Source organism: Mesocricetus auratus, unplaced genomic scaffold (genome assembly GCF_017639785.1).
Source record: "Mesocricetus auratus isolate SY011 unplaced genomic scaffold, BCM_Maur_2.0 Super-Scaffold_100006, whole genome shotgun sequence".
In the NCBI taxonomy this organism is placed as follows: domain Eukaryota; kingdom Metazoa; phylum Chordata; class Mammalia; order Rodentia; family Cricetidae; genus Mesocricetus; species Mesocricetus auratus.
Genome location: NW_024429190.1, coordinates 96892646 through 96906198, shown reverse-complemented (window position 1 = coordinate 96906198; position 13553 = coordinate 96892646). Strand labels below are relative to the sequence as shown.

Sequence of the window (13553 nt, the reverse complement as noted above, 5' to 3'; positions counted from 1 at the left end):
ACACTATTTTGTGTGTGTTGCTCTAACAGAATCACTAATCAGATCAAAGATTGAAGTTTAAAACGACAAAATTCAGTGTCAGGTTTTTTTTTTTAAAGGTAGAATGGAATGTTCTGTCTTTTCATTCTTTGTTTAATCAGTTTTCTTTTGAAAATCAGTTTTATTCCTTCTATGATAATTTAATCTTAGGGTTTGAATTTACAGGTTTCATTATTTATCCGAATGTTAAAACTGAGAGACTAATTTTAAGTAAATTGATTTAGCAGCACAATAGCCTGTGTTCAAGATAGTTTATATCTTTATGAACATTCAATATATTTATATATTTTTGCTACAGAATTCACAGTTGTTAGTACACTGAACAGACTATCGTTTTGTGAGGTAATACAGTTACTTTTATAAAACTTAAACAAGTTTTTAAAGCTGTGTGGTGGTGGTGCACACCTTTAATCCCAGCACTAGGGAGCCAAAGGCAGGTGCATCTCTGTGAGTTTGAGCCCAGCCTGGTCTACAAGAGCTAGTTTCAGGACAACCTTCAAAGCCACAAAGAAACCCTGTCTTGAAACCCTTCCTCCAAAAAAAATTTTTTTTTTTGAGTATGGAACTTCTTTCTGTCTCAAGCTGCGTGATTCCTATTGTTAGAAAATTAATGAAGAATGACTAATGAAAAATAAAAGTTTGCTAATGAGCATGTTGAATTAAATATATTAAGTACTAGATCTTAAAAGCATTTACTTTAAGAATATTTATTTACCTGTCTCTTCTGTGTTTGAATATGTGAGAATGTAGGCACATATGTACAAAGGTGTGTTTGTAGAGGACATGGACAACTTTTAGGAAATAGGTTTGCATTAAGTGGTGACTCATTATATCTTAATTTATGAACTGGTGCAGTGACTCGATCAGATTTTCTGGGTCACAGGTGCTCAGAGTAGATGAAATATAAACTAGCTCCCTGTTCTTTATGCTCCTCTTAGACAACCGCTATATAATCTATGTGCTTGTTAGCAGTTCCAAATGCTTTCTTTTTCTGGTTGGTTGGTTGGTTGGTTGCACAGAAGAGCAATTGCTAATTCTGTGCTAAATACCAAAGTGATTATGTCTGACATAGACTGGCAAAAGCATCTTTTTGGTCTAAGACGTATGTTTATGCATTTCAGTTATTCTTTGTAAATGACACCTTTTTGTAAGGTATATGAAGTGAGATGGAAGCAGTTGATCTTTTTCTCATTTCACTAGTCACCTACAAAAGCTGTATATAATGCCAGGCATTGGAACCATCCAGACTCAGAAGAATTGCCTGGACCACCAGTAGTAAAACCTCAGAATGTCACAGTAAGTAAACCTTTTTATTTCTCTCATAAAATAATTTACAAGTTAGTCTAGATAGATAGTCACTGTCTTAAGTTTTGTTCTCTCAAAGTTATAATTGAAAAGCCTTACAAATTAAAGCTTTGTAGGAGTTCAAGGCCAATCTGGGGTTTATACTGAGACCCTATTTCAGAAACAAAACAGCAAAAAACAAACCAAAGCATTCAATACTGATTCCTGTTTCATAGAATTTATAGTGTTTAGGGTTTAAGAAAAATTATTCCTTATAAAGTATTAGTATTGGTTCTCTGTGTGTGTGTGTATGTGGTATTATGTATGTATTTATGTAGGAGTGTGTACAGGTGTGTTGCACTCAGTAGATGACAACTTTTAAAAGTAATTTCTTTTTTTCTATCATGTGGGTTCTGGGAATTAAGCAGGTTATCAGGCTTGCTTGGCAAGCACCTTTACCTGCTAAACAGTCTCACTGACCCTCTCTGCCTTTTTTGTTTGTTTGGTTTTTGAGACAGGGTTTTTCTGTATAGCCTTGGCTGTGCTGGAATAGTCTCTGTAGACCATACTGGCCTCAAACTCACAGAGGTCCTCCTGCTTCTTTGAATAAAGGTGTGCTCTGCCACTGCCTGGCCCAATGTTTTGAGAAAGTGTCTCTTTGAATTTGGCTAGTTAAGCTTAGACTAGTGAGCTTCAAGGATCAGTTGATCTTCACCCCAAACTATTATTTTGCTTCTGTGCCCAGTTATTTATTCATTCATCCATTCATTCATTCATTTATTTAAAGTATATACATTGAGGATTCGAACTCAGGTCTTCATGCTTGCATGGCAAGCACCTTACCAACTGAGCTTTCTCTTCATCCTGCTGACCCTCAGAACTTAAAATAAAGCTAGGCCTGACAATCCATACATCTGGTCCTAGCACTTGGAAGGCTGAGGTGGAGAAATCACCACCAGTTTACTCTTTCCCCCAAAGCTATATTCTTCAATCTGTGAATTTTTTTTTAAGTTTGTTGTCTCTGTTTTTGTTTGTGTGTTTGTTTGTTTGTTTTTTTTTTTCGAGACAGGCACCTCTCTGTAGACCAGGCTGGCCTCAAACTCACAGAGATTCATCTGCCTCTGCCTCCCGAGTACTGGGATTAAAGGAGTGTGCCACCATCGCCTGGTCTGGCCTGTTTCTTTTTCTTTTTTCTTTCTTTCTTTTTTTATTTTTAAATTTAAATTAGAAACAAGGTTGCTTCACATGTCAATTCCAGCTCCCTCTCTGTTTCCCTCCCCTCCTCCCGTGTCCTCCTCTCAACCCCCCAATATCCTCTCATTTCCCCAGGGAGGGTGAGGCCCTCCATGGGGGTGTTCATAGTCTGTCATTTCATCCAGGGCAGGGCCTAGACCCTCCCCCAAGAGTTCAGTGTGAGAGTGCATCTCACATTGTTTCTTTTTTTTTTTTTAATATTCTTATGTGTAAGAGTGTTTTGTCTGAATATTTACCTTTGTATCTTTTATATAAGTGACTTTCATTCCTTAATTTACTTTTCATGGAGATGAAATTATATTCCATTAATATTTTTGAAAACAAAATTTTAAAAATATTCTTGTCTAGGTATGGTGACATACCCACAAGACAACTAACTAGGGGACTCATCTCAAGTTGAAGGCCTACATGCTCATGCTACATACTGAGGATCTCCTCACCCCTTAAAAGATGTATTTTCAAGAAAAGGATTCATAGTATGCATTAAAATTCCTATCAGTCATCTGGAGCTACCAAAGGAATGAGTTCTTATAACAGTAACAAAAATTTGGGCATAGAGTTTCAAGTCAGAGCTTCATGCATAGACAAATGTTCATCCTCAGTTCCAAGAATAGCATGGTATAGGTATAGGTTTTTTCCTTAAATTGATTATGATGTCACCATCATATATACTAGTGATTTATTGTGATGTTGAAACATGCTTTGTTCTTGTTACAACTTAGTACTTCAGTTCTATATTGCTTTTAGTTTCCTATGCTTTTATGATTCTTTTGCTGAAGTTTTTCTGAAACCCTGTCTAACTGCTTATCAATGCTACCTATGCATGCAATTGTGGTTCTTTATTCTCTTAACGGTCCTGGAAGCAAACAAATGATATGAAAATCGAGGTTTAAAAAAGCCAGAAGTATTTCTCAAGTGGTTCTTTTGTGTGTAAAACATTTAAGTCTTAGTAGTGCATGGAATTTAAATTATCTCTTAGGACCTTCCAACAGCCTCCCTCTTCTCCCTTAAAAACAACAACAACAACAAACTTCATTTACTTTTTAAAAGCTAAATTTGTCACATAGACAAGATGTTACCTTTTAAAATATTCGCTTAGAACAACTAATTTAATACCTTTATTAATAGGTGAGGCTGTCTTCAAAGGAACCAAATCAAAAAGATGATGGAGTTTTTAAGGCTCCTGCACCACCACTCAAAGTGATAAAAACTGTGACAATACCTACTCAGCCCTACCAAGATATAGTTACTGCACTGAAATGCAGAAAAGAAGACAAAGAAGTAAGCGTCCATATACAGTTTTACTGCACGTGGATAGATTTCTATGTGTAACATTTAGCCTTTTGTCTTAAACAGATATCACTACACTGATAGCCACAGTTTTGAACCACATATCTTGTCCTATTATTAGTACTGATGATTTTAAAACATTTTTTTATTTGCCATCTAATGAATGATTGTATAGGTTTTTTTGTTAAATACAGTAAACCTATAGATTTAGATATGCTAATTCATAGTTACCAAAGAGGTGGGCTTATTTTTTTCTTGGCAGTTATATACTGTTGTTCAGCACGTGAAGCACTTCAATGATGTGGTGGAATTTGGTGAAAATCAAGAGTTCACTGATGACATTGAATACTTGTTAAGTGGCTTAAAGAGTACTCAGCCTCTAAACACACGTTGCCTTAGGTAAGATCTTAATTTTTATGTGTTTTATAATGTTTTGCATGCTAAGTTTTTCAACTAGACACCTTTAAACTTGTTAGTAAAGCTAGATATTTAAAAATTTATGTATTGATAATCAGTGATATATTAAGTGTTTCTTTTTGGGGGGGGTTGAGACAGGGTTTCTCTGTATTGTTTTGGACTCTGTCCCAGAACTTGCTCGGTAGACCAGACTGGTCTCAAACTCACAGAGATCCGCCTGCCTCTGCCTCCCTTGTGCTAGGATTAAAGGCATGCGCCACCAACGCCCGGCAAGTATTCCCTTTTTTATATAGTATAGGCTTCAGTTTCCAGTTGCTAAAAAGTAAATAGTATACTAAAGACTCAGTTTTTTGTTTTTTGTTTTTTTATCTCAGTTTCAGCATCAAATGATAGAATGATTTGAGCAGAGACATGGTTCATCTTTTACATATAGTAATAGATTCAATACCTTGACTTTGTTGTATTATCTATAGTCAGTTGGAGTATATCCAACTAAATATAACCACTAATAGTTTTCACAAATAGCAGCATTATGATAGATAATTAGAATTTTAATGGTTGTAATGATTTGAGGAATACATTACAGATATCATGCTATTCAATTTTGTAAATGTAGTGTGCCTAGTCAGACTCTTAAACCTTGGTACACGTTTTAAAATTTGGGTTTGTTCAAGCCTTCTGCTTCCTTCTCATTTGCTTGTTGGAATTATGTAAACTGCAGCTAATGTCCTAGCAATTGTTAGCTGTTCTAACATAGTCTGTTTCCTTCTAGTGTTATTAGCTTGGCTACTAAATGTGCCATGCCCAGTTTTCGAATGCACCTGAGAGCACATGGGATGGTTGCAATGGTCTTTAAAACCTTGGATGATTCCCAGCACCATCAGGTATTTTTAAGTTTCTACGTCTGAAAAGTATTACTGAAAAATTATAGTCCGTGACCATATCAGAAAATACCTTCATTGATAAGTAGAGATGATAGCCATATGTCTTTGCTTCATAAATTGTGTTTTCTGGAAACAAGAAAAGTCATTGGCATATTTAAAATATAAATGTTTCTATTATTAAAATCTTACTCATTTGTCAGTTAACACACTATACTGAATGATTTATACTATAAAAATTATTTCCTCTATTCAGAGGAATCTTTTCATATTGTTTGACATTAATGACATAAAAACGAAAGTTAGCAATTTAGCAACGATTTTACCACTATCTTTTCTGTTGGTCAGAGGGAAAAATGTATTTTTATACAAATTATAACACTCATGTTACTATTTTTGAACCATAAATTGGCATATCTTTGTTGCAAAGTATATTGTAACAGATATTTATATACTGTATAATATATTTAGCAAAAGTGTCCAAAGAAATGGGTAGTTGACTTTATATTCTAGTTGAACATTCACTAGAGAAGGATGATTGAGAGGAAAAAACTTTTTTTTTGGTCTTTCCAGACAGGGTTTCTCTGTGCCTTAGAACTTGATCTGTAGGCCAGGCTGGCCTTGACCTCACAGAGATCCATTTGCCTCTGCCTTCAGAGTGCTGGGATTAAAGGTGTGTACCACCACCGTCTAGTTGAAAAAAATAATTTTTAGTCAGAGTTTTATTTATCGAATAGATATATTTTCTTAGGATATTTTGGAAGAACAGTGAATCAAGCATTTTTAGGGTCTCCAACAAAACCAACAATAGAAATTTTAGACATTTTAATTTATAAATGTCAGCAATGTCCTTGTTTTCTAAAGTTGTTAGTAATTGCTTTCATGAATGTTTCTCTTTTGGGATCTGTTGAAGAATCTGTCCCTCTGTACAGCTGCTCTCATGTACATATTGAGTAGAGATCGTTTGAACATGGATCTTGATAGGGCCAGCTTAGATCTCATGATTCGACTCTTGGAACTGGAACAAGATGCTTCTTCAGCTAAGCTACTGAATGAAAAAGACATGAACAAGATCAAAGAAAAAATCCGAAGACTCTGTGAAACTGTGCACAATAAGCATCTTGATCTAGAAAATATAACGGTGGGTTGTTTCCTTCTGTGACTAATGAAGACTATGCTCATTAGTCGCAGTGGCTATGTGGCTTTTGATAAATCATTTAACCTTTATTAACCTTGTTTACTGCCTTTGTTGATAAAGTTTTCTCTTAAGGTTTACCCCTGAACATCACTTCCTCTCTTACTTAGGGTTACTATTGCTGAGATGAAACATCATGACCAAACACAACTTGGGGAGGAAAGGGTTTTATTTCAACTTACACTTCCAGGTCAGTTTGTCAATGAGGGACGTCAGGGCAGAAACCTGGAATCAGGAGCTGCTGCAGAGGCCACGGAGGGTGCTCCTTACTGGCTTACTCCTTATGGCTTCCTCAGCCTCCTGTCACAGTGGACTGGGCTGTCCCCCGTCAGTCACTAATTAAGAAAATGTTCCACAGCCAGATCTTATGGAGCCATTTTTTTCAACTGAGGTCCCTCCTTTCAGATGACTCTAGCTTGTGTCAAGTTGACATGACATTAGTCAGCACAGTTCTGAAATGACTAAACTAGCTCATCTGTATTTGAGCCTTTCTTGGTTTTGGTTTTGCTAGTAAATAGCTGGTTTTTCTTGTTAGATTATGTTTAATCTTTTTCTTTCTCTTCCTTCCTCAGAAGTTAAGCTGTTAATTAGCACCTCAGATTTTCGTTTTCTCCAATTTGGAGGATTTGTAAGCAAGCATTTGTTTATTCTAGACTATCTTGGGGTATCGATGCTAAAAAAGGAAATTCCTAGTCACTTGCTCCTTTTGGAGCAATGCTCTTATTCATTGTGGCATTATGACCAATGTTACCTTTATTCTGAGCACAATTCTCCAATGGATGATGATAGTCTAATGGTTACAAAGCCAGTAAGATAATTGTCCCATGGTTTTGAGAAGAAAAAATTATCGTATAACTTGATTTTGTTAAGATGAACCTTTTTTTCTATTGCCTGCTTAGCTAAAAGGACTGCAACATTTGCCACAAAAATTTATAGACTGTTATGTTAGTCACAGTAACTGAAGACTATCACTATATTTAATTATAGACTTACTAAGGGATTCATGAACTCTGAAAAAGATAGCAAATGGGAGGAAAGCCAGCCAGCTTTAAATACAGGTCAGGTTCAAAACTCAAATGTGGTATGTACTTTGTAGTATTGGAAAATCACCAGATTGTGTATTAACCTTTAGATTGAATCAGAAGTGAAACAGTATTATACTACATTTAAAAATAATGATTTTCGTTCACTCAGCATTTTTACATCTAATTTTTAAAAATAATTATTAAATTTACATTCAAAGTGTAGGTTTCATTATGGTATTTTCTTTCATCCTTTGTTGTTAGTGGGATATCTTTCCCACTGTTCTTCTCAATCTAGTAACTCAGTTACTACTTTCAACCAAGTACAGAAATTCTTGTACGTCTGTTTATTGCTGTACTGTTGATGATAGCTAAGAAATGAACCTAGCCTAGGTCTTAGGAGAGATGAATAAATAAAAATTATATATATATATATATATATATGGGTTTTATTCATCCATAGAGGAAAATTAATTTTTAATGCTATAAAAATTAAATTGAACCTATAATTTTTATTTGCTGTGTAATTGAGTAAATATAGCTCTGTCATTACTCATTCAGCATTTTTGCTTGAAATATTTGCTGTTAAATGATAATTTTTTTGTACATGAATTTGGTTTATTAAATTTGTTAGGATAAGTAAATGTCAGCATGGAAAATGCTGACAGTATGTTAAATAATTTACTTACATAGTTGAAAGCAGGGCACAGGACTACGTTAGGTACCTTTTTTTTCTCCTTCAGCTCAGTGCCAACTGTTCTTCAATATGGTTATTTTTAAGTTGTATAGTAGGCTTAAAAGTTGCTTTGTTTAAAGAATAGCTGCACACATTGGTTTTGTTATATTAATTGTTTGGGTCTGGTTTGATTTTTGTTGTGTGATATTTTTGTATATTTTAAAGTTGTGTTTGTTTTGTTGTTGTTTTGAGACAAGGTTTCAATGTGTAACTGCAGCCCTGGCTGTTCCAGTACTCCCTCTGTAGAGCAGGCTGACCTGAAACTCACAGAGATTCACCTTTCTCTGCCTCCTAAGTGCTGCCATTAAATACACCACCACTGCCTGACTATTTTAAACTTTTTTGATTTTGATTTTTTAAAAATATTTATTTATTACGTATACAATCTTCTGCCTGCATACCAGCAGAGGGCATCAGATCTCATTCAAGGTGATTGTGAGCCACCATGTGGTTGCTGGGAATTGAACTCAGGACCTTTGGAAGAACAGTCAGTGCTCTCAACTGCTGAGCCATCTCTCCAGCCCTGATTTTGATTTTTTTTAATAATAAAATTTATAGCCAGGTATGGTGGTTCACACTTTTAACTCTGGCACTCGGGAGGCAGAGACAGGCAGATCCTTTAGTTCAAAGTCAACCTTGTTTACAAACCAGGTTGCAGGACAGCTAGAGCTACACAGAGAAACCCTGTCTCAAAAAAAGAAAAGAAAATCATAAAAATTAAAAACTACTTTAGCTTCTTTTAAATATATTTGTTCTGTTGATATGACATGAAGATAACAACAGTAATAGTTTTAAACAATGGATTGCTGGATGCTAACAGTTAACAGAATAGTTTTTGTTAGTGAGTTTGCGTTAGAGGATTATTTAAGTTTTCAAATAAAAATGCTTAAAATAATATGCTATTTTTGAATTGTAGCTTATGATATTTTTATATTCTTCATGATTGCAGCATTAGGCCTCAGCTTACTGTTAAAACGCATGAGCTGGTAAATTTTGTCATTAAATTACTCCTTGCAGGACCTAGAATGAGTAATGAACCCAACAGTGATTTTGTTGTCTTGAGTTCTAATTCTGTATTTACCCTAGCAAAAATTTTGTATCCAAAGAACTTACTAAAATGTTTAAATCCTTCTAAATTGGTACCAGTAAGAGTCTTTTTGGTAAAATACTTTAATTTTGTAAGTAATGTATATTCAGTTTCAAATATAATATATGCCAAGGTAAAAAGTTTTCCCTTTTGTAAGTTCAGGTTGGGTTTGGGGTTGGACAAAAGTCTTTCCAGTCTTTGTTAATTATTTCCCCCACTTTTTTTTTAATGCATCATTCATCGGTATAGTGCAGGGATTAACCTGAACAGTAATTATATCACTGCCTTCAGCCCAACTGATTATTTCCCTCTTAGGCTAAACTTCCTTTATTAGACCAAGAACTAGATTAGATTACTTTGTTGGGAACTGACTTTAGGCTTCAAAAAAATTATAGATTCATAAAGAAAAATGCTAACCTAGTTGTAAATGTGGTTCTTATTTGTGCACCAGTTAGTGGTTCTGAATATATATTGTTGTGACTACAAGGAATCTTCTAACTGATAAATAATCCTGTAGTATAAAGTTTTAGTATGATAAGACGACTTTGTAGGAAAATAATGAGCAGAGAACCTGAAGAAAAAAAAATGTGTTTCACTAATAAATATGTGGGAAAATGCTCATGTTGTATTTGGAAAAAATATAAACCAAAACTATTGTTACCACTTTGTACCTTCAGGCTGTTTAAATTAATGCCCATTGAATAGGGTCACTGATAGTCCCATACTTGCCTCCTTGAAATTTATCTCATTACATTCTTTTTGGTAGGCTAATCCAATATATTTATTTATAGTAAAGAATATATGATTGATTCAATAATGCCACATCTGAGCCTCTATACGGCCATTATATATTATTGAAATTAGCAAAAATAAATTTACTTTTAATAAATGTTCTTACATAAAATCAAGCGATATAGTTGAGACACAGTTCCTTCAGTATAGACTATTGTGATAAAATTAGAATTCATCTATGAAAGCATTTACTTTTTTTTTTACTTACTACATTTTAAAAAAGAAAAAAAACCCTGAAATTAATGCTTCAGAATTATTCTAGCCAGGCAGTGATGGCGCACGCCTTTAATCCCAGCACTTGGAAGGCAGAGGCAGGCAAGTCTCTATGAGTTCTGGGACAACCTGGGTTATACAGAGAAAAAAACCTCTACGCCTCAGTATTCATTAATGGTATTTCTGATTTTTAGACTGGTCATTTAGCTATGGAGACATTGCTGTCCCTCACTTCCAAACGAGCAGGAGATTGGTTTAAAGAAGAGCTCCGGCTTTTGGGTGGCCTGGATCATATTGTAGATAAAGGTCTGTATCACACGCGCGCGCGCGCGCGCGCGCACACACACACACACACTGCGTGCGTGCGTGCGTTTATTAGTTCCAACATTTCGGAGGCAGAGGCAGGTGGGTCTCTGAGTTTGAGTTTAAGACTAGTTTGGTCTATAGAGCCAGTTCTAGGACAGCTAGGGCTGCACAAGAGAAACCCAATCTGGTGAAACAACAAAACGGAGACACCATGACCAAGGCAACTTAAAGGAGGAGGAGTTTATTGAAGGCTTACAACAGTTTCAGAGGGGGGAGTCCATGACCATCATGGCAGTGAGCATAGAGGCAGGTAGACACGATGCTGTAGCAGTAGCTAGAGTTCACATCTGGACACATAAGCACTGAATAGAGAAGGGATGGAAGTGGAACTATCTGGGAATGGCCTGAGTGTTTTGAAGCCTCAAGGCCCATCCCTAGTACAGGCCTTTTCTGACAAGCCCCAACCTCCTAATCCTTACTAAACAGCTATTGAGCAAGCATCCAAATATCTGAGCATATGGGAGCCATTCTCGTTTACACCCGTGCACTTAATATCAAGCATAGAATGATGTTCACATTTCAGTATATTTGTAGCGTGTGTGTGAGTGACTTTTGATGTTAGCTGAGGAATAGTTTTTGAAGTTTTATATACTAACTTTTGTCTATTTCTTTTTGCCTAGTAAAAGAGTGTGTGGATCATTTAAGTAGAGATGAGGATGAAGAGAAACTAGTAGCCTCTTTATGGGGAGCAGAGAGATGTTTGCGAGTTTTGGAGAGTGTAAGTATGGAATTATTTCTAATTGCGATTATATATACTTATAACCACCTGATGCTTTATAAATTCTAGATTTTTTTACCTTTGTTGCTCTGAATTAAAAATTGCAAGGGTTTGTTTCAAGAATGTGTTATATTACTGGACATGGTAATACATGCTGTGATCCTAAAATTGGGAGGCTAAGGAGGAAGGATTATGAATTGAAGGCCACTATGAGCTACATGAATAAAAATCTGTCTCAAAACAAAAAGCCTCTATTTGTTTATTATTGCTTCAAATGAAAGATGCATATAGGTTTGATTTTATGTACCTGACTTTATATATAGCTTTCTTAATGCAGAATTCTGTTTCTGGTAAAAATACTAACTTGTTTGTTGAAAACAGCAAACACAGCCATTTTTTTGTTTTCGTTAATATACTTTTGTTTATTTAGCTTTTGAGTCAGATAATAAGCACAGATAAAACTATTTGACTTTGGAAAATAATACTGTTGGGCAACAGTAAATATATTTTGTTCTTTGGGTTATAAATGACTTAACCTAGTTCAGTGTAGGCTATAATTTTATTGCCAGTGAATTTAGGGTGTTTAATTGCTGATTTAAGTGGATTAGCTAGGTACTTTTAAAAACATGGAGGATCTTTTGGCATACATAAAATTGAAATTGTTCCTTCTTCCAGGGAGCTGTAGTTTTTTTGTTTGGATCTCACTGTTTAATTTTAGCTGACCTGGATGGTTACTGTGTAGTCCAGGATAGCCTTGGACTCATTGTTAAGTCCTGAGTGCTGCCTCCTGAGTGCTGAAATTAAAGATGTGTGCTACATTTTGGGTGGTAGTTCTCTTATTTTAAATATTGCCCTTGTAGGTTGCACTTACAGGTTGTAGAGGTGTAGTTTCATAAACTTTGCTGCTCAGCACCTGTTTTGCCTAGTAAATTTTAATGTGATTGCAATATATTATCAGTATTATCAGTATTAAATAGGTACATAGTGCAAAAGGTTTTAAAATTAAAGCCAAGGCAGAATCTTAAGCAGCATTTTGTTTTTGTTTTTTTTTTTGAGACAGGATCTCTGTATGTCCTGACTGCCCTAGAATTTGCATTTTAGGCTGGCCTCAGACTCACAGAGATCCTCCTCCTCCTAGGATTAAAGTTGTGTATCACCATGCTCAGCTATTAAACAGCAATGTTTAAAGTCAGTCATTGTGACTCTATATACACCAGTACACACTTTTAAACCATTAAAAGTTTTTGTTATATTAAAGCAAATGACTCTGTATCAGACTCTGTATGTATATTGTAATTTGTAGCATAAAACAGACTTGTTTCTTAGCTGTGTGAGAAACATTTGTTGGTGTGTGGCATGACAAAAGCATGATGCAAAACTCTCATGTTGTGTGTTCCAGTCAAGTGAGTTCATGAAGTGACCCAGGGTGTACATTTCTAGAAACACTTTGGATTCATTTTACATTTGACTTCTAATTATTTTTTGGCTGTTGTTACATTGAAAAATTTTCAATGTTGCCAATTTTGTAGTCCCTCATTTAATTACGACTCTGTGGTCACAACTTAGAAGTTGTATCCTTAGATGGCAAGATCTATTTTGTCTTTGTGTATTTAAGACATCAGGTAAAGCTTGGTATTATTTATATAAATGGCATTGTTACAGTCATTTTATATCCTTTCCTTTTAGGTAACAGTGCATAATCCAGAGAATCAAAGCTACTTGATAGCCTATAAAGATTCACAGCTCATTATTTCATCAGCTAAGTAAGTTTTTGTAAACTCTCTCATTTAAAACAAAGGAAATGAAGTTGTACTCAGTTCCTTCTTAAAGTGTGTTGTCTGTTGAGTTTTGTGAATAAATACACTGTAGAGCAAAAGTTAGGAGTACAGATTCTTGAGCTTTGGTTAGAATTTCAGATCCTACATGTTAGCTGTAAACCTGGACAAATCATTTTGTTGTTGAAAGTTCTTTATGGGGATGGCAAGAATTGTGCCTAACTGCTAGGGTAGTTTTCACAATTGGGTAAATATATCTTGACATATATCATGGATACATTTTTTACAATATATATAATACATGTATAGATAAGAGATGTTTAACACATTTTAAGGTGTGTGTATAATATATATTAATGAGTTGAGTTGTTTGTAAAGCCTAGTAGAACACTGCTTAGCATATAGTGAATGGTAAATACATTAGTTCCATTGTTAGAAGTGGATTCTGCCCGGTACTTGTATCTCCTTTTCCCAGATCTTTTTG

General features: G+C 35.1%; 1 protein-coding gene across 4 annotated transcripts in view; it reads left to right on the top strand.

Moving 5' to 3' along the window:
- Wapl (WAPL cohesin release factor) overlaps nt 1-13553 on the top strand; it is a 66560-nt gene that overhangs the window by 38519 nt on the left and 14488 nt on the right. For 3 of the 4 annotated variants that reach the window (XM_040747690.1, XM_040747689.1, XM_040747688.1), the window contains exons 5-12: nt 1240-1335; nt 3706-3858; nt 4130-4266; nt 5057-5168; nt 6079-6306; nt 10405-10516; nt 11197-11294; nt 12981-13057. In XM_040747690.1, coding sequence (XP_040603624.1) covers nt 1240-1335; nt 3706-3858; nt 4130-4266; nt 5057-5168; nt 6079-6306; nt 10405-10516; nt 11197-11294; nt 12981-13057 — 1013 coding nt within the window. The remainder of the gene's footprint in view (nt 1-1239; nt 1336-3705; nt 3859-4129; nt 4267-5056; nt 5169-6078; nt 6307-10404; nt 10517-11196; nt 11295-12980; nt 13058-13553) is intronic. The other variant, XM_040747691.1, reaches the window with a different exon arrangement.